This window comes from Nicrophorus vespilloides, unplaced genomic scaffold, assembly GCF_001412225.1.
Source record: "Nicrophorus vespilloides isolate i.1.1-1 unplaced genomic scaffold, Nicve_v1.0, whole genome shotgun sequence".
NCBI lineage: Eukaryota > Metazoa > Arthropoda > Insecta > Coleoptera > Silphidae > Nicrophorus > Nicrophorus vespilloides.
The window spans coordinates 5,466-24,451 of NW_017096548.1; the positions used below are offsets into that span (position 1 = coordinate 5,466).

An 18,986-nucleotide genomic window follows, 5' to 3' on the forward strand; every position below is an offset into this window, starting at 1 on the left:
TTAAACCTCTTCAGTCTTCGACGATGATCTGCAGTATGTATCAGCTCCGTATCCAGTTGGTTTGGGTGATTCTCTAGCCAATGATGGTATCTTGTGCTGGCCTTTGCTATTTCTTCCTTGATAAAACTGATGTTAGCTTGCTTGTGGATGTCATCGTTTGTGAAGAACCATTGAGCACTGGTAATGTTCCTCAGCGTTTTGGACTGGAATCTCTGTATTATATCAATACTCTTGTTACAGGCAGATCCCCAAAGCTGAATGCCGTAGGTCCATATCGGTTCTATAATAGCTTTATACAGGAGCACTTTGTTTTCTGTTGATATGCAACAATCTCTTCCTAATAGCCAGTCCAGCTTCCTAGCCCTCAGATTGAGACATTTTCTCTTGGTTGCTATATGCGTTTTTTAAGTAAGACGTCGATCTAGATTCTAGATGTATGCCAAGGTACTTGGCCTCATTTGCCTGGATCCGTTTAAAAGGACTGGAGGACAGGTCTGTCGACGCATAGTAAACTTAGCGTCGTTGTCTATAATTCTTCACTTTTTTAGCCAATTTTCAATGTTAATAAGGCTGGCTTGAATATTTGTTCGTGAAGAGAATTATTTATAAGCAGATGTTCGAGAACCGAGTTATTTAATATTAAAAGAAAACTCCTATAATAAACTTTTACTAAAATATATTTCGAATAATGATTATTATTCCTTTCTTCTTTTTTTTCATGGAAACTAATTTAATTAAATGGAGCAATCACGAAGCTACGTCCATTAGTGGATTTGAGTAATTCTGTGGTGTTGGTATCAGGACTTCGCTAATTATTCATCCTTCTGTTTGTTTCTCTCCTCCTATTTTTTTTTACTTCTCCTCCCATTTTCTTCGATCTTTCCATTATTTTTTTTCTGTCATTTCTGCATACCTTCGAATCCTCTCTGCGCGCAAGTTCTTATCCATAATCACCGATAGATAACGATAAGGGGCACCGGCGTATTCCGATTTTGAGTCCAGTTTCTCCGCGCCGAACGCGTAAACTATCACCGCCAAAAAAGAAAAGAAAAAAACGTTTCTATTTTTACACAAATTTTCGGAACGCGAAAATTTCTCCAAATGTTTCCAACATTTCCATCGATTCTCGTGCTTGTGATCAAATAATTATGTAAGAGACAACGCTGCTGTGCGTTATATATCTACCTTTTATCTCGTAAGTAATATTGTGTGCAATTGTAATATTGTAATATATATTATATACAATTTATTTAAAGTTTATTATGTATGTTATGTAGTTATTTGGATTCTTGTAGAGAGATTAGATTAGAATCATTGTATTCTATTGATACTGGACATCTGACATATGCCAAATTTATCAACACTAAAACTATTATATGTAGAAAATTATTTGATACAATGGCACATTTTTACACTTTAGCTCATGAGCATGAGCTCATTTTGATATAAAATATAGTCATATTTAAAAATAATAAATTAACAATTATTTTGCTTACATAAATATAATCAATTAATAACAAATATCTTTATTAACTAACATAAACAAAGTTAATAACACTATCACATCCTTTTTCGTTTATTATTTTTTGTTTCATTAAATTCTAATATATTGTATATTGGAATATTTAAATGTTCTTAAATTTCTTTATGTTAAATTTCAAGAATATTTAGTTTGTGAACCGATTTGTTTGAGAACCGAGGTTCAATAGTATATTAAAAGGAAACATGTCTTATGAAAATTCATTTTACATATTTATATTATACATTTCCTAACAAATATCTTCTATTCTGTGCGTAGATATGCACATAAATTGACTTATTATTTAATAACAAATATCTTTATTAACTAACAACAATAAGTATTTTATAAACATTAACGAAACTAAACTAACTTATATCATTTTAAATATTTAATTGCAAAATTAATTAAAAAAAAATATTACAAACTTCTCGATTTAAAGAATCCAACTAACGGTTATTGCAACATTGCTTAGTTAGAATAGTAGTTAAGCAGTAATTTATGTGACATTATTAGTTAAGTACATTTTTTTACATTTAAAATAACTTTATTTATAAAAAAATAATACAGAGGGAGAATGTTGTTATTTGGTGGCGTATATGAGGGCATATCGCTCATTTAGCGAGAACAAAAATATGTTCATGTATAATCAAGAAAACAAAAAAAAGCTTAGATACTAGAGGGGATTACACTTATATACTAAAAGAATGAGAAAATCAGCAATGGAAAAAAATGAATACAAAATGATAAACAATGAGAAGCACTCAACTAGTTGGCAAGGTTTGGTTGGGGGATCCACATCTCTTCTTTGAAACCTAAACGATTTCTTCCATTCACCCGCGCAACGAAGGATCAATCGTCCAAAACAGTTATAGGTGGATTCCTGAAATCGAGTCAAAATTATGTTTTGATATATTGATTAAAATTATTGCATTTCGGCAACAAATCATATTTGTCATATGACAAATAATTGAAGTGTACTATCTTCAAATAAGTTTTGAAGTATTTAGAATCTATTTATTAAAGGATCTTCAATTTTTATAAAAAAAAAAATAAAATAAATTGTACAGTTTCATTATCTATTATTTGTATTTAAGTTATTTAGAGTCTTGTAGAGAGATTAGATTAGAATAGTTGCGTTTTGATGAAATTGCGTATTTAATGTATACGGAATAGAAAATGATGATTGATTATTTTCTATTAATATAACATTCCTGTTTTAAAAATTGAATATTCTTTATTATGAAAATTTTAAGAATTGTATATGGATATTATCTTACATATTAATTCATTAATAGTTAATGTATCAAATAAATAATATCTTTTTACAGTAAAGTCTCATAAAATCTTATAATCAACAATTCTTTCCTTTTCTTTTTTTTAGGTTCACAGTTTGTTTAAAAAAAATGACAGCTGTCAATTTTTTTGACATTATTGTCAACTTGTGTATTCTTGCTGAGTATTTAACGTTTGTAAATAATTATTATTTATATTCTTGTAATCGAGTCAACCATTAATATAAAATGTGGTAAAATGCAAGTGATCAATATTTGTGTATATGCACTAATCATTCATTGTTTTGACAACTCGATGAAACATTAGATTAGTTCAGATAAACAATTTCTAAAAAATATGACAACTCTCAAATTTAGTACTCTGCATTTTTGACATTATTGTCCACTTGTGGTGTAATCTTGCTTAGTATTTAACGTTTAGAAATTGTCGTTACTTAGATTTTTGTAGCGACATACACATAACACATATTTACATATATCCTCTGATCATCCATTGTTTTGGCAACTCGATTCTGTTCAGGTTAACATATTTTTTTATATAATGACAGCTGTCAAACTAAGTATGCTGCCACTTTTTTATAGTATTGTCAACTTGACATGTATACACTTATATCCTCAATTTTAACATTTCCTAAGTTTATAATTTCCTCCATTATTAACATATTACATACCAATCATTAAAATTATAAGATGTGATTGAATGAGTATATATTGGGGAATTCATAATTGATCTCCGAAAATATATTTTTAAACAGCAAAATCAATAGAATAACTAATAAACAACTGTTGGACAATATTCGACTTTATTCAATCACTTCTTCATTGGAGCCAAATTTCTGTCCCGTAAGCATTCTTATATTGAATGATCTCTGAAAGCATACTTTTGTATAGTAGAATTACCTGCTTATTATGCATTGTGTAGAAGATCTTCTAATTGTTAACTTTATCAAACAATTACAAGGATTTTTATAAATATGTACTGAATATAAATATTATATGTTTTGTGAAACAAAAAATCAAATTTATATTTTTTTCACTTTCACCGTTTTAACTATCATCGGAATCCATGAAAAACAACATATTACCAATTGTCACACAGTGCGTAATCACTTGAAGTTGGTACACCTGATTCAAATACTTGCATAGTTTTTCAAATGCAATTACTCTCACTTGTCATCCGAATTTATGTCATATTTATAATTATATGATAAAACTACAATAGTATTATTTTAGGAATATTATCTGATGCGATAATAAATTAAATTCATATCTACATATTATTATTTTTTTTATATTTATTATCATTGCATAATTACGATGAATGATTCATAGATGCGAATTGATTAACTATTATCACTATATTTAGTTTTAAAAAAATCGAAAATATTCGGTTTTCATACGATCTATACTTTTAGTCATCCGAACAAAACCGTTTATAAGCTGAAACATGCGTGCATAAATACGTGTACAAGACAGTAACCAAAATACCTTAGTTTAAATTTGGTTGCAGCAAATAAAACACGTATAACATACGTGAAATTTCTATTTATAAAATGTAAAATTGTATTGTTTTCAAAAAATATTTTATACGTATAACATACGTGAAATTTCTATTTATAAAAAAAGTAAAATTGTATTGTTTTCAAAAAATATTTTTTCTTTTTAATCTACTTTGTAAGTTATAGTTTAAAATTTAGTGTAATAGATTAAGTTGTATATTTATAAATATTTTTTTGCCTAAACTAAACACGTAACGTAATCGTGCGTTTTATCGATGAATTATTGATTTTAAATCAATCATAAATAAATGTGTTTTTTTCTTTATCGCAGGTTTGCTCACCTTTGGAATTGCGTACAACTTTGGATTATCTATCTATGAACGAGGACAAAATTCAAAAATTAAAAACAAAACTGGACAAGAAGTGACTCAAAGACACATGCAAAATGACTTGGAAATTGGCAATTATTTTTCAACTCTTCATTTCATTCTCACAGGTAAATAATTTAATATATTTTATTATATACATCAGTGTTTCTCAAAGTAAGCCTTGTTTATTGCTATCATTAAAAATGTAAATGTAATATAAGTGCAATGATTTTAGTCCTTTTGCATGATTAAGTCCTTAATCATCCTTTTAAAGATGACCATGACTGTCGATGATCAATTTGAAGTATGTACTTGACAACTTGTAAAAGTGCATGTATAACTTCGATATGCACAATCATATTCCAGTACTTTATCGTATTACTTGTGTAATTACAAATCATTTCTACGTGCTTACTTGACATATGTATACGGCTTTGACTATTGAAACTTGTCATCAAGTACTTTTGAATTGCATAATTGCAAGTACTTTACCGATTTATTATCAGATGTATTTTTTCCTAATTCATAAACATATAAGATGAATTACAAGTAGTTTCCCAAGTTGTGCATCTACTAATTAGTCAAAGATACAATTCAATAAATGATTTAGTTGACAAGTTGTCAATAATACTTGACAACTTGTACAAGTAATGATAGTTCATATAGCAACACCCGTGACACTTGTGCATCTACAAGTAATTTTACAAGCTTTATATATTCTGCATTATCTTTCCTAATACTTGACATTTACTTTCGACTAACAACTAACCAATATGTGAACATTCACAAAACTTGTAATTGCAATTGACAACTTGCACAAGTATTCATATAGTTTTTAACAATTAAATAATATTTATCTTCTATTACATTTTTTAATCTACAAATAATTTTCCAAGTTTTACACATACTTTTACTAACTTTTTTGATGGATCGCGAAATGGCAGCTGTCACCTTGAGTCAAAGCAAGGGACTTTTGAAATTGGATCGCAGCACAATCACAAACAAATGTGTTGTGCAACAATTTTAACATTTCTGCAAGTAAATTTTACTGCATACTTCAAAATTGAACAAAAAAATGAATGTTTTGTAAAATATAAACTGAATTATCGAAAATTATTTGTAGTTATTTTCTTAACACTTTTAATTATAGTAAAATTATCAAAACTCCATACGTTTACATCTAAACTAATATTGAATTTTGTAGTACAACTCTATTTATACAACTTATCAGTTTCATCAAAATAAATATATATATATGTAGTTTGCTTGAGCAGCTTTACAAACATTTTCTCGATTCACGGCTGTAATAGTAATATCTATATTTATTAGGGTATTCCCACAAAAAAAATTATATGCAAATATACGCAGATTGTGTGAAAATATGCGACATTTAAACTTTTTATTATATCAAATCATTTTCATGTTTTACTCTCTTAAAATAACAAATATAATGTTTCAGTTAAAATATAAATGTTCAGGTGAAAAGACTGCGGTCAATAGTCCTTTGTATGAATTTGAACAATAAAATATGTTGTGATGAAAGTCACTTTAAATTTCAGTGAAAATTTGAGACATTGAAACTTATTACTATCATATCATTTTCATACTGCTATAGTTAATTTTATTTTTCGAGATTTTACATGTTTTGTCTCCAATCAATTAGAAAACTCTTACATTCATAAACTAAGAAAAATATTGCGTATTCTCCAAACTTATAGTAAAATCTTACTCTCATAAACAAATATGATTCAATTGAAAATATCAATAAAAAAATACATTTATATCTTCAATTGTTGATGCAAATTGCAATAAATTTTCTGTCTTTTAAACTGAAATAATAAAAACTATTTGTCTGTCTCCATTTCCTTATATTCGGTTATTATTTAATTTGTTATTCGAAATATATTAGTTATTATTTATTATTTTTCTATAAAATGATCATGTATACAAATATTTTCATAAATCTTTATAGATTTTAAAATATTTTAATTAATTACATGCTGTCTCGAAGAATATGTAGATAAAAATTAAAAAAATGTTAAAGTCTAACGATATTTTATGTCAAATTTCAAGAAGATCGGTAATAAAAGTTAGGAGAAAAAAATAATAGGTCTTCCACGGTATGGAGCGCAGAAGCTGAAAATCCGCCCAGTTAAAGCAATACAGCAAAAATCAGCAACAAAAGTGATGATGTCGATTTATTTTACCAGGACAAAGGTGGTAGCTGCTATCTCACTAGAAACTTGTCAGAGGGTAACTACTAAGTAATAGACAGAAACTTGCTTACCACAACTTTTCAAATTTTGTTGTGTTACATCACAATCATGTGCCCACTCACACTACTGAAATAACCAACAACTTTCTTACGCTCTCTGGCCGACGTAGCGCCTTGTGAATTCTGGCTGTTTCCAAAAATAAAAAATAAAAATGAAGTAAAAAGTTTTCAGTTTCAATCATTAAAAGTTGAAAAGCTCCAAAAAGCCGATTTTGAGGAATGTATCTTTCAAAACACTGAGTAAAGAAATGTATTGAATTAAATGGAAATTTTGTAGAGAAATTACAAAAGGATGAAAATTAAATATATTAAAATAAAATTGTTATTATTTTTTTTTGTTTTTCCAGCCAACTTAGCGAATTTTTATTAGACCCCACGTTTATGTACCTCCACAAAAGACTACTGGTACATATATGTACCATGTACCCCCATTTCGCACTTACATGCAATAAATTATTTTTTAATAAATTAAGCATTTCAAGAAGGTATTCAGTGGATGGTACAAAAAATGCCTAATTACCATGCACTGAATGCCGTCTCGAAATGGGTAAAGTCCGTGTTTTTTTTTTTGTTCATTTCGACTTATTCTCTCTCATTATTATTACAATCTCAAGTCTACCGATAAAAAAAATCGTGTACATTTTATCAGTGAGAGCGTAATATAACAAAAGGACAAGTGATAATAAATACACAATGAATACAGGACCGTGCTTAGGAATTAATCAGCAGCAATAACTGTTTTTTTTTATATTATGGTCTTATTCTATAAAACCTCGAATAATGCGGCTTCGATCAATCCGGATTCATTATAGTACGGTTTGAAAATTTCAAAAGAGCAAAAGAGCAAAATACAGATACAGAAATGTATATTTTTAAACATTCTTTTATTCAAACAAGTCTCCTTTTTAAGTCCGGAATATTGGTTAAAACATTTATCCACACTATGCGAGGTAATACTGTATGTATTAGAATAAAAGAAATTATTGTAAAGAATCAAATTGAAGACTTCTATTCTAGAAGAACAATAGGATAACAAATTTAGAAAGGAAATTTCCTATCAAATTTTCCTGAAGTCTGTCCTGACCGCTTACGTCACAATTGATGGACAAACAAAATCGAATTTCACGGATCCGGAAAAGTCAAGTGCCATCGTCTTTCTCTGCAAATTAGTTCCCCCCTCTCCTATCCTCTACTTGCTCTCTCACTCTTGACGTATGTTTGTTCATTCTCAAATTGCTCATTCATTATTATTTTAATGCTTTATCACCTTTATTATAATAACAACATTTGCATTGCGCTATCAAATCTACATCTAATTCTGATTTAGTATGCCATTCATATGATTGATTCGTATTAATTCGAATACAATTCATACAATTATCTTCCTGTTTTTAGCAAGATAGCTCGACCACTTCCGGAGATGACATCAGTTCTCTATACAATGGAACAACGAATATTTGCAACCTATCTGCACTTCCGTTCCTCAGAAATGATGTAATCCATCTGAACATTAGCTGGGATTTGTATCAAGGTTTTTTATCTATATATGATAGATTTCTATATTTCTCGCTCAACAATTTCAGACAAAACCCGGAATTATTACTATTATTAGGTAGTAATATCCAAATCTTTAATTGAGTTGGTAGAACTACACTTGTTACTTCAATTTTTAAAATTATTTTTCTTTTGATGGTAAAGCTATGTCCTTAATTATAGATGAAACAAAGGCATGTCGCATCGATGTCTTTTATGGAGGACTACCGGAACCTTTCCACATCGAAGTCAATATGGTAAGTATTGAAATCATGGAGGATTCTCTCGTTACATAGAGTTTTTGGTAGCATGAAGAAAATTATGTAATACTTCCGGATACCAACACCATTTTCAAATTCAAACCGGGTCGAAGGTACCACATAGAATTTGGCTGCACCGACTGTGAACTGGATTACGTAATACCAGGTAATGTTAACAAGCAGAATGTAATACAACTTAACTTAAACGTAATACATTGTATCGACATCTTTTCAAAATCAATGTTTTATACAAATTCTAGCATGCTCATGTCACAATATGAATTCATTATTAAAATTTTATAAGCTGACAATAAATGTCAACTTTGACACCGTGCTCAATGGTACAAATTATTAGTATTATGGTAGAACCTTATATAAGCTGACAGATAGTGTAACATTTTGATTGACACTTTGATTGATAGTAGTATTTTTATCAGCATCATACTTCAACTCTTAGCATGAACTTCCCAGCAACGTGATCTTTCACATGACACTTTCTTTTCTATAATTATTACTATTATCATGCCTTAATTAATCTTCCCATAAATTTATAACCAACTTTATGTTAATTTGACACTTTGATAGTCAATGTATAATTGGTATTGTTAGGTTATAACTGATATGGTAACTTTGGCATAAGTTGTCAACTTTGACAAGTACTGACAACAAACGTCATCATTATTTTGACACCTTGAATGAATATTGAAGATATTCTAATAATCTATGTCATCTATACTTTGACAAATTCTCCATAGTTCATAGGTCTAGTATACAATATTATTTCCTATAAGTTTACAAGATACTACTAGTCTAAAATTCGTTACTGACATAGATCTAACAATTTCAGATTGCGTCGGAAAAGTATGCAATTGTCAAAAGATGAAGAGTGAAGCCAAGCTCGATATGAAGCAGACTTCGAGCGGACAGTTCCAGTTGAACTGGCTGCACTTCGGCCCTTACAAGCTGAGCAACGTAACATTTAGGTACAATAAAATCTGCTTCTGAAGGTTTAGTGGTAGACAGATCGTTTCAGGCACATCCACAACGACACGAGCACCACGCCGATCTCAATACCATACAATCCAGATCCACCAGAGAACGGCTCTTATGTGGTGGACGTCAAGTACGAGCCGGGTAATGAGATCGAAATAGAAGGCATATTCATAAACGATAAGTTCTGTCCAACATTCGCACTATCAAAGATAGTACCGGAAACGAAGACATGGATGGGGTACACACAGATGGCAATTCTTTGCGCGATAGTCTTCGCAGCAATCGCAGTAGCAATTTGCTATATCTCTGTGAGCCGCAGTACGAAATCTAACATTTTATTCAACAAAGTCCCAAAGCAAACGTAAGTTTAGGATAATTAAGATTGTAGATTTAGTTGTTTAATTGTTTTTCTTACAGCGGACGAAGGGCGGAAACTAGGAACGTCCTTTACGTTTCGCAAATCGAGATTCAGGTAAATATCCTTTTAAAATAAAAATAATTAATAACAAATCTATATATTGTAGCACGATGTGTACGAATATTCTTATGATAAATTGGATTTTATCAAGGAGATAAATTCAGGAGCTTTTGGTGTAGTTTACTTAGCGAAAGCCATCGATCTATACAGCATCAAGGGATGGACCTATGTTGCAGCTAAGATGCAGAAAGGTAATGATTGTAAATGTTTAATTAAGTCTAAACATAATTTGTTTGTGATGTGTTACAACATTCCAATACGATTTTTGTTTACTTAAAGTTCAATTTTGTAAATCATTTTTGTAGCTTTTCCGTTCATTACAATTATTGAACTAACAGATATTTCAAGTGAAGTTTTTAAGAATATGTCATGAAACAATACTTTCTTACTTTTATATATCAATTAAAGTAAGATTGACATAACCTCAATAGTTCATGTAAGGTGCCATAACAACAGAGTAACGATTATTTTGTGAGCTAGTGTTCACTTTTAAGACGAGTAGTGCGGAACCTAAAAGATTTGCATTTGTTTGTTAATTGTTTATACATTTCTTTTAACTGTAAATATTTTATGAAAAAAATGCGAATTTTGATCAATAGATGTCGCATTTTTGAGCTCGTTTGTAAATTTATATTTATACCTACGCCTTTCCTGGTCAAATTTTTGAATTTTTAGTTAAGATCGTACTTCACAGGATCATTTCTGTAGTATATCTTCACAACACATATCACAAATGTGACATGTATACAAACCACGATGACGAGTCGTAGTTCTGCTATCTGAGCGTGAGGCAGAAGTCTTTGGATTCTTCTGGATCCGAAGCTTCATCGATGACCGTTCGCTTTATTTCTTTGAAATTTAGTGAAGGATGGTAGAACATTCCGAGTGGCTTTTTTGTTAAATCTAAAAATATATAGTTTGTAATTCTTCAAAACAATTCTTATGTTAATTACACGTGTTACAGTTATAGAAATTAAAGGTTTTGCAATTAAAGCTCTTGAGGTTTAACAAAAACATTGTAATAACAATAAATTGTTATAAATATTTTGTTCGTAGATTGCTCGAATCATGAGGAACGCGAAGATTTTCTTAACGAAATCAACACTATGAAGAAAGTTGGTTACCATCCGAACGTAGTAAGATTACTTGGTTACTGCAGCAATGAACCTCGTGTAGTTATAATGGAGTATATACCGTGCGGAGATTTGAAGCACTATTTGCTGGATTTGAGAGAATCTTGGGATAATCTTCAAAATAATGTTGATCCTGTCGTCGCTCAGTAAGTGATGAAATTGAATCAATCATAATTAATCATGTATTATTACCAATACTTTTTTTTATATAGAAACAGTGATTATTCGTACATTAATTTTGAGAATAGTCCGGATTCTGGTTGTAACAGTTTGATGAGGCCATCTACTAGTTGTAAGATCTAAGTAAAATGTATTTAACAATATTTGATTTTATGATTATTTTTATTAGCCCAATCGGAAACCATGAGCGAAGAGCGATCTCCTCTTGTCAACAACTTCCAACACTCATTGGAGAAAATCTTGGATCATACTGAGCTCCAAAACTTTGCGCTTCAGATTGCTAAAGGGATGGCACATTTGGAAAAGATTCCCATAACTCACAGGTATAATATTCTCAAATTTTAAAATAATGTCTTTATTAGCTATTTACTAAATTTATACTATTAAAAAATACTTATACATTCATTTTGGCTAAAAGAAATGTGAATGAACTTTGTTTTCTGTCATAAAAACTATTAACACTATTCAGAAAATATTTCAATGATTCAAATTAAAATTCAATGTAATATTTTTTCAATACTAGCTATAATCCGTTCATCTTTGATTTGCAAATTCATCTTTGGAAATTATTAATAAAAACATTAGAATTAACAAAATTTTGGTTTACCAATTCAAAATCTGGAACAGTTCGGATTATATAGATGTTTATACCGCTTTTACCGATTTCCTTTTATCTGTAATAACATGAATGAAACATGACATTTACAACCATTGTTTTCCATTATATCAATGCATTTAGCAGAAATAAACCAGATAAATTTGTGTTTTATCTATTTGATAAATAATTTAATATACTAATAATAATATACGTGTAAAATACGAAACATTCACTTATATTATTTGTTTATGTATGAATTCAGGAAATTTAACAGAATAATATTCATAATTATGACCAATAAAAATTTGTATTTTTTTAAAATTTTAATTAAAAAATACTATAAAACCTTTGCAACGAAATAGATAAATAGATAAATTGTAATGTTGATTTTACTATTAACTATGAAATGTTGATATGAAAATGCGATTTTGGTAAGTATTTACAATGTATTCAAAGACTATCAAACTATTGGTGAAAGTAGCAGTAATAATACAGTCGTACCTCGATGCATTCCACATTACTTCGTTTAGCTTTACTTCGTTTTCCAAAGTAAAAAGATTATAGCTATTTCGAACAAATAAAAATTTTATAAAATAAACATCAACTATATATAAGTTGAATTGACATTTTAAAATAGACTTTTTGTCCATCTTAACTTTCATTTAACAATTTCCTTCAGACATAACACTTCTTTTTAAATCAGAAATATTTTCATTTAAAAAAAATCAATGTGTTTAAAGTTCATTGGGTTCTTTCTGTGAAAACCCAATGAACTCAACGTCTGCATTAATAAGATTTTTTCGAAACGTCTAATCTGGATAACTTTATTTCTAAATTTTGGTAGTTACTCTCTGCATTTGGTACAACTTCTAGCTTGAAATTGCGGACTTCATTTCATCAAAGCTTTGTTATCAGACCTAACGTTAACCGAGATTTGACTATACATCAGTTGTATAGAAAAACTTAATTCTAATAAAAGATTAATTCTGTTTTTTTTAAAATGATTTGTAGTTAATTGTTAAATAATTCTTGTTGATTGTTTACCAATAAACTGTATTATTGACTTTTTGAATAAATTTTGGCACCAACTTACAAAGTTCATTATCAATTAACTATGCACATTTATGCGTAAATTCTTTATTTATTTAGCAAATAATATCATTTAAATATGTTTTTTTCAGAGATCTTGCAGCTCGAAACGTATTAATCAACGAATTCAAAGTATTGAAGATCACAGATTTCGGGATGTCTCGAAGTGGAACGTACATCAACCAAAAGTCGAGGCGAGTGCCTTTCAGGTGGATGGCCATAGAATCCATCGAGGATAGCTTCTATGACAACAAAAGTGATGTGTGGTCTTTCGGCGTTGTTCTCTGGGAAATAGGAACTTTAGGCGCATTTCCTTACAAAGAAATCCCAGACCAAACGTTGGTCCATAATCTTTTGAAAGGACACCGATTACAACGACCAGAGGTCTGCACTGATTATCTCTACCAATTAATGATGAACTGCTGGGAACACAACCCCAAGAACAGGCCGACTTTCCAAGAACTCGTCCAATTCCTGGACGTGAAAAAGAACAGGGTTTACGTCGATTTTGCACAGATCAATCCGTGCTACATATTCCCCCCAAGTACACAATAACGTCGTCTCAGAAATACTTTGATGTACATCAAAATGCTAGTCAATACTTTATCTTAAATTTAAGTAAGCAACAATAAATTAGTTAACAAACATTCAAATCTTTATTTAGATAAAAAATATATATATGTAAATATCCATGTACATAAATCCAATTAGATTAATCCATTGAATATTTAGTTGAAATAATAAATTAAACGCTTGGATCTCGAATACGCCTGAATACAGCCAAAAACTTGTCCCCGTTATTTCTCGTCACTTTCTGCCCTTCCTCTGAACTACTAAACAACTTGTCAACAACTGGATCAGATTTCTACAAGGAAAAAACACAAAATTAAGACAAATTTTCAATAAACAAAGCAAATTAAACCTTACCAATTCTTCATCTGTAATTCTGACGAATAAAGGATGTTCCTCAAAATGTAGAACCATCCATTCATGTAAATCTTTAACATCAGTCACAGTATAAACAATACCGTCCTCTCTCAGAACATATGCGTATTCGGCTAATAGCGTTTTATTGATGATGCGCCACTTGTGCTTTGCTTTCTTGAAATGTGGGTCTGGGTACAAAAAGAACATCTTTTTCAGTTGGCCTTTCTTGAAGTAATTTGGCAAATATTTCATGGCGTTCGTCCTGAGACAAGCGACGTTTTTGTAAACATCAGGGTTTTGAATTCTCAGAGCTGCAATGCGATCCATCACATAATCAGAAACTTTCACTCTAATTTCCATGCCAATCATCAGGCTTTCAGGAAACATTGGGGCTAGGGTTATGAGTAACCCACCATAACCGCAACCAATGTCTGCGAATTCCACGCTCTTTTCCCCTTTGTTTGGGTAATACTTATCCCAATCCATATCATCAGGAGTCTGTGGACTAAAACAAGACAAATATATGAATAAAATGACAAAAAAAATTACTATTTTCATATACTTACTAATCAATGCAGTGATCCGCTATGGGATTCGAGTGAGCCCTTTGTCGGTAATACCGTTTTTGGGGTAGATTAACCAAATCACCAACCTCATCTTCCTTCCCCATGTTTACTAATACTAAAAATTAACCTGAAATATTTAGCATGCTCTGAATTTTTGACAGTAAAGTAGTTCTAATAAATTTAGCTTCAATAACTAAATTAATGTTTATCCAATATTATGTAATATAATGATCGATTGTTTATAATAAAAAGTTGTTAATATAATCAATAATAATCATTAACATAAGTAGTTCAATCTGATTAGCATCAATCAATTTTATTCAAAGTAGTTGGCAGTAGTAGTTCTAATAAACTTAACATTTAAATATAACTTTATTCTGTTAGGAATCAATAATTAATCTAACTTATAAATTACGAAATTTCTCACATCATATCATAATTATTACTATCGCGATTATATATTCACTCGGTCCCTGTGATTATTTTCAAGTGGTTAACCTAAAATAAAAGTGTTTTTAACCTTAAAAATGATGTAAATATTATGCAAATACTGAGAAACCCTAAGTATGACTGCAATATTTAAAGCGAACTTACGATTATGCGGCAATATTAACAGGTATCACTGTAATTTGATCCTAAAGGTACACTTTAATATAAAAATTACCTCTCAAGACATTCCTAATGTTCTCTTCTTAGAAATATGTTAACCTGACAGCACCAGTGTACAGCTCTGTGAATGCTGAAGATTTAGCTAAAACTTTACCCGACAAGCCAAGTATAGTTCCACAATGGAGACCCACACCATCAACGGACCGTACAAACTTAATCAATCATTATCTGAAGCTGTCCAAGATCAGACTTACAAGTAAGTGTTAAGTTTAGTTTATGAATTGGTGAAATAAGTTTTGAATGTTTTTTTTTAGCTTTGGTGGTTGTCACTTCAATGGCTGGTTATGCTGTCGCACCAGCTCCATTCGAGTGGGGACCTTTCATGCTTTGCATTGCAGGCACAGGTCTGATGTCAGGTGCTGCAAATGCTATAAATCAGTTCCATGAAGTTCCTTTCGATGCTCAAATGTCCAGGACTAAGTCCAGAGTATTAGTTTGTGGAAGATTAACGTAAGTTATTCATGATTTATAACAGAATAATATTGTAAAACATGTTTTGCTTTCATGAATGTATTAATTCATAAATTTGCTGTATTCATTGTTACAATTGAGCTAAAGTTTAATTTAAGTTAATAATTTTGTTGCAGTCCTTTGCATTCAATGCTCTTTGCCGCAGCAGCTAGCGCCTCAGGAATCGGTATTTTATATTACGGAGTGAACGGATTAACTGCGTCTCTTGGTTTAGCTAATTTGATCCTTTATACTGCGATTTACACGCCGATGAAGAGAATGAGTATTTTGAACACCTGGGTTGGTTCTATTGGTGAGTTCACATTCCAATCGAATTGGAAATTCTTCTATAACATTGAATTCTAGTTGGTGCTATTCCTCCGTTGATGGGTTGGGCCGCTTGCGCCGACAGTTTAGGACCCGGCGCTTGGTTGATGGCAGCTTTGTTATACAGTTGGCAATTTCCCCATTTCAACGCGCTTTCTTGGAACTTGAGACCCGATTATTCGAGAGCTGGGTACCGTATGATGGCTGTAACGGATCCAGCGCTCTGTCGAAGAGTTGCTCTTAGGCATACAGTCGCGATTTTAGGTTTATCTGCGATTGCTCCGATGCTGGATGTTACGAATTGGTGGTTCTTATTGGAGACGGCGCCCCTAAACTCATATTTTATTTATTTAGGTACGAAAGGTTTTAAGTCATTGAATTTTGCTTGATTATATTTGTTTTAGCTTATAAATTCTACAAGGATTCATCGAGCGCTTCGAGTAGGAAACTGTTTAGGTATTCGCTAATTCATTTGCCGCTGTTGATGATTCTGTTTCTGGTCAATAAAAAGAAGTGGTTTGCGTTTGATAAGAGTGAAGAGGAGAGTAGCGAAGCTGTAGATGAGCATCAGATTGAGCAGAATGCTGCAGAGCAGAGTATAAGATAATTGTTTTAATTTATTTTTAATTGTAAATAAATAAACTTATAAAATATTTATTTTTTTTATCAATGCATAAAATAGATTGATTATATACGTAACCAATAGATAGTAGCAATTAAATTACCTAATCTTATTCTTTCTTATACTTACAAATTACTATTTCTGTAAGCAACAAAAGTATTATTTAGATCTACTATTATTATAATATTATTCTAATGATTCTTATAATAATAATTATTATTTAATAGTCTTTGACGGGCCATAAATTCCTAATTTTTTAGACAACTGAATCAACATTGGATGGTATGGCCTTTCAAGATTCATCTCTTGACATATCAACCAAATTAAATGGTAATTCCTCTTTCCTGTACATTCTAGAAAATTATAATAATGCTTCACTAGGCATGTTCAAAAGGTGGGACAATGTATGTCCCATCATCCCTCAGAGTTAAATTACATAATCACAAATATGTACATTAAGTTGCATATATTGACAATATATATAGGGTGGTTCTACTACGAAAATGTACAATTTTTAAATATCCTTAAGTTTAGCAGTATAAATATTTAAATGTTACATTAATTAATTAAACCACAAGCCGCGGGCTGCGTCCGGCACTCTTCTAGTAAAACATTGTATAATAAATAATAGAAGTATGAAGTAACAACTTCTTTTGAATCATTTAATATTCATTTTATTCCTTCTTCGTGCTTTTTCCCTCTTGGAAGAGTCTCTACCATTTAGTTATGTCCTGTCGACTCATTACGCCAGTCGCAATCTGTATAATATATTTTTAAGGATAAGTGGAATTCGAATCGGGGTCCCTGAAATTCTGCGGAGATATTTGGGGAGACCTCGAAGTGGATGTTCTTAATTATTTGTTGTTATGTATTATTATAGGGAAGTATGCGTGGCGAAAAGAAAGTTGGCTAAGACTTTAAATATGTCTGGATGATTTTGCGGCAGAAGATCGTCTATGGAAGTTGGCAACTGAATGTTCATAGTAGAGATGGTGGACAGTAGAATTCTTGTAGCAACTGCATTGTTTGGACATCCAAACAGGACTTGGTTGACGGTTCTATGAAAGTGGTTTGTAGCGAGGTTGTGTTCAGAACGGAGCCTTGCTTAGAGAACACACTTGAAACTTCTTGAAGATGCTCTCACCCACGAACCAAGGTTTCACCCCGAACACTTTGCTCAACTAATAATAGTATTTCTCTATTATTGCACTATCACTGTCACTGAAAAAGAAGTCTTTATGAGGGATTGATTTTCAGAGGGTCGTCGATGGATTGGCCTTCATTTGCGGTGACTCGGAACTAATATTCATTTATTATATTTAATAATTTATCCCGGCCTTTGAGACATAGCTAGGAAAGTTTGCCTATACCTTTTGTATATTCTGAAAGTATTTGAAATATACTGAAACTTTTATTACTAATCATCTATTTAATATTTTATTAATCGATTGTAATATAAATAATAAGACATAAATAAAACTTCAATTGAAGTAATAAATTACTTTTATAATCAAAACTAATAAAAAAAACATATTCCAATCAAGATGTATGTTTATAGTGTGAATATGCACATACACCGTTTTTCATATAATCATTTTTTTTTAAGTTTCAATTACAAAAAATAACAAAGATATAAAAAAAGTACAGGACAGAAGGTCTTCAAGCCAGTTTGTATAATCATTTGTTACATTTTGAGAAATAAACTATATATTCGTTAATATATTCTCTTTACATAGTTATTAAATAAAGTTAATTATAGATTTCGTTTTTAATATAGTAAGGATGAAAAGTGATTTTTTTTCTGTAATTATTTATATTATTTTATGATTGGGTACATGCATCACATTGAATAATATCATAATATGACAGATGTCAAATCCACTTTATTAATTCTAGGTACAATCCATCAACTGACATTGTACTGATAATTGTATGTTAATCGGATATTAAATAATCATGTACGTATTGTCGAACAAACGTTAAAAGTGATAATACACATTTTCGAATTTGATTTAGAAAATAAAAAATATTCAATAATACTCTATAATTACAGTCTTTCAAAGTTATAAATATAGTCGATTCCGCTTAACCGGGACACATAGGGACTAGTACATTTTGTCCAGATTATGCGACTGGCCCAATTATCGGAAGTTCAATTTTCATTTGTTTTGTTTCCGTTCTTACAATCCATCAATTGACATTGTA

At 30.5% G+C, this 18,986-nt stretch overlaps 3 protein-coding genes across 3 annotated transcripts; 2 read left to right on the forward strand and 1 right to left on the reverse strand.

The window, feature by feature from the left end:
• The first annotated feature begins 1,037 nt into the window (after nucleotides 1–1,037).
• LOC108557384 (mast/stem cell growth factor receptor-related protein Kit-like) lies at nucleotides 1,038–13,860 on the forward strand. Its single transcript, XM_017913878.1, has 13 exons — nucleotides 1,038–1,150; nucleotides 4,645–4,809; nucleotides 8,352–8,487; nucleotides 8,673–8,746; nucleotides 8,798–8,915; nucleotides 9,597–9,732; nucleotides 9,783–10,103; nucleotides 10,160–10,214; nucleotides 10,267–10,411; nucleotides 11,277–11,499; nucleotides 11,566–11,645; nucleotides 11,703–11,856; nucleotides 13,313–13,860. The coding sequence occupies exons 2-13, from the start codon at nucleotides 4,759–4,761 to the stop codon at nucleotides 13,773–13,775; spliced, it is 1,956 nt and encodes a 651-aa protein (XP_017769367.1). The 5' UTR covers nucleotides 1,038–1,150; nucleotides 4,645–4,758; the 3' UTR covers nucleotides 13,776–13,860.
• A 56-nt stretch (nucleotides 13,861–13,916) lies between these two features.
• LOC108557385 (tRNA (guanine-N(7)-)-methyltransferase) lies at nucleotides 13,917–14,850 on the reverse strand. Its single transcript, XM_017913879.1, has 3 exons — nucleotides 14,714–14,850; nucleotides 14,148–14,652; nucleotides 13,917–14,085 (listed from the first exon to the last, which is right to left on the reverse strand). Exons 1-3 carry the CDS (start codon nucleotides 14,815–14,817, stop codon nucleotides 13,966–13,968), a joined length of 729 nt encoding a protein of 242 aa, XP_017769368.1. The 5' UTR covers nucleotides 14,818–14,850; the 3' UTR covers nucleotides 13,917–13,965.
• Nucleotides 14,851–15,076: 226 nt separating this feature from the next.
• On the forward strand, nucleotides 15,077–16,766 carry LOC108557372 (protoheme IX farnesyltransferase, mitochondrial). The gene is made up of 6 exons (XM_017913860.1): nucleotides 15,077–15,354; nucleotides 15,410–15,578; nucleotides 15,637–15,832; nucleotides 15,970–16,145; nucleotides 16,199–16,513; nucleotides 16,564–16,766. The coding sequence occupies exons 1-6, from the start codon at nucleotides 15,280–15,282 to the stop codon at nucleotides 16,764–16,766; spliced, it is 1,134 nt and encodes a 377-aa protein (XP_017769349.1). The 5' UTR covers nucleotides 15,077–15,279.
• The last annotated feature ends 2,220 nt before the right edge of the window (nucleotides 16,767–18,986 follow it).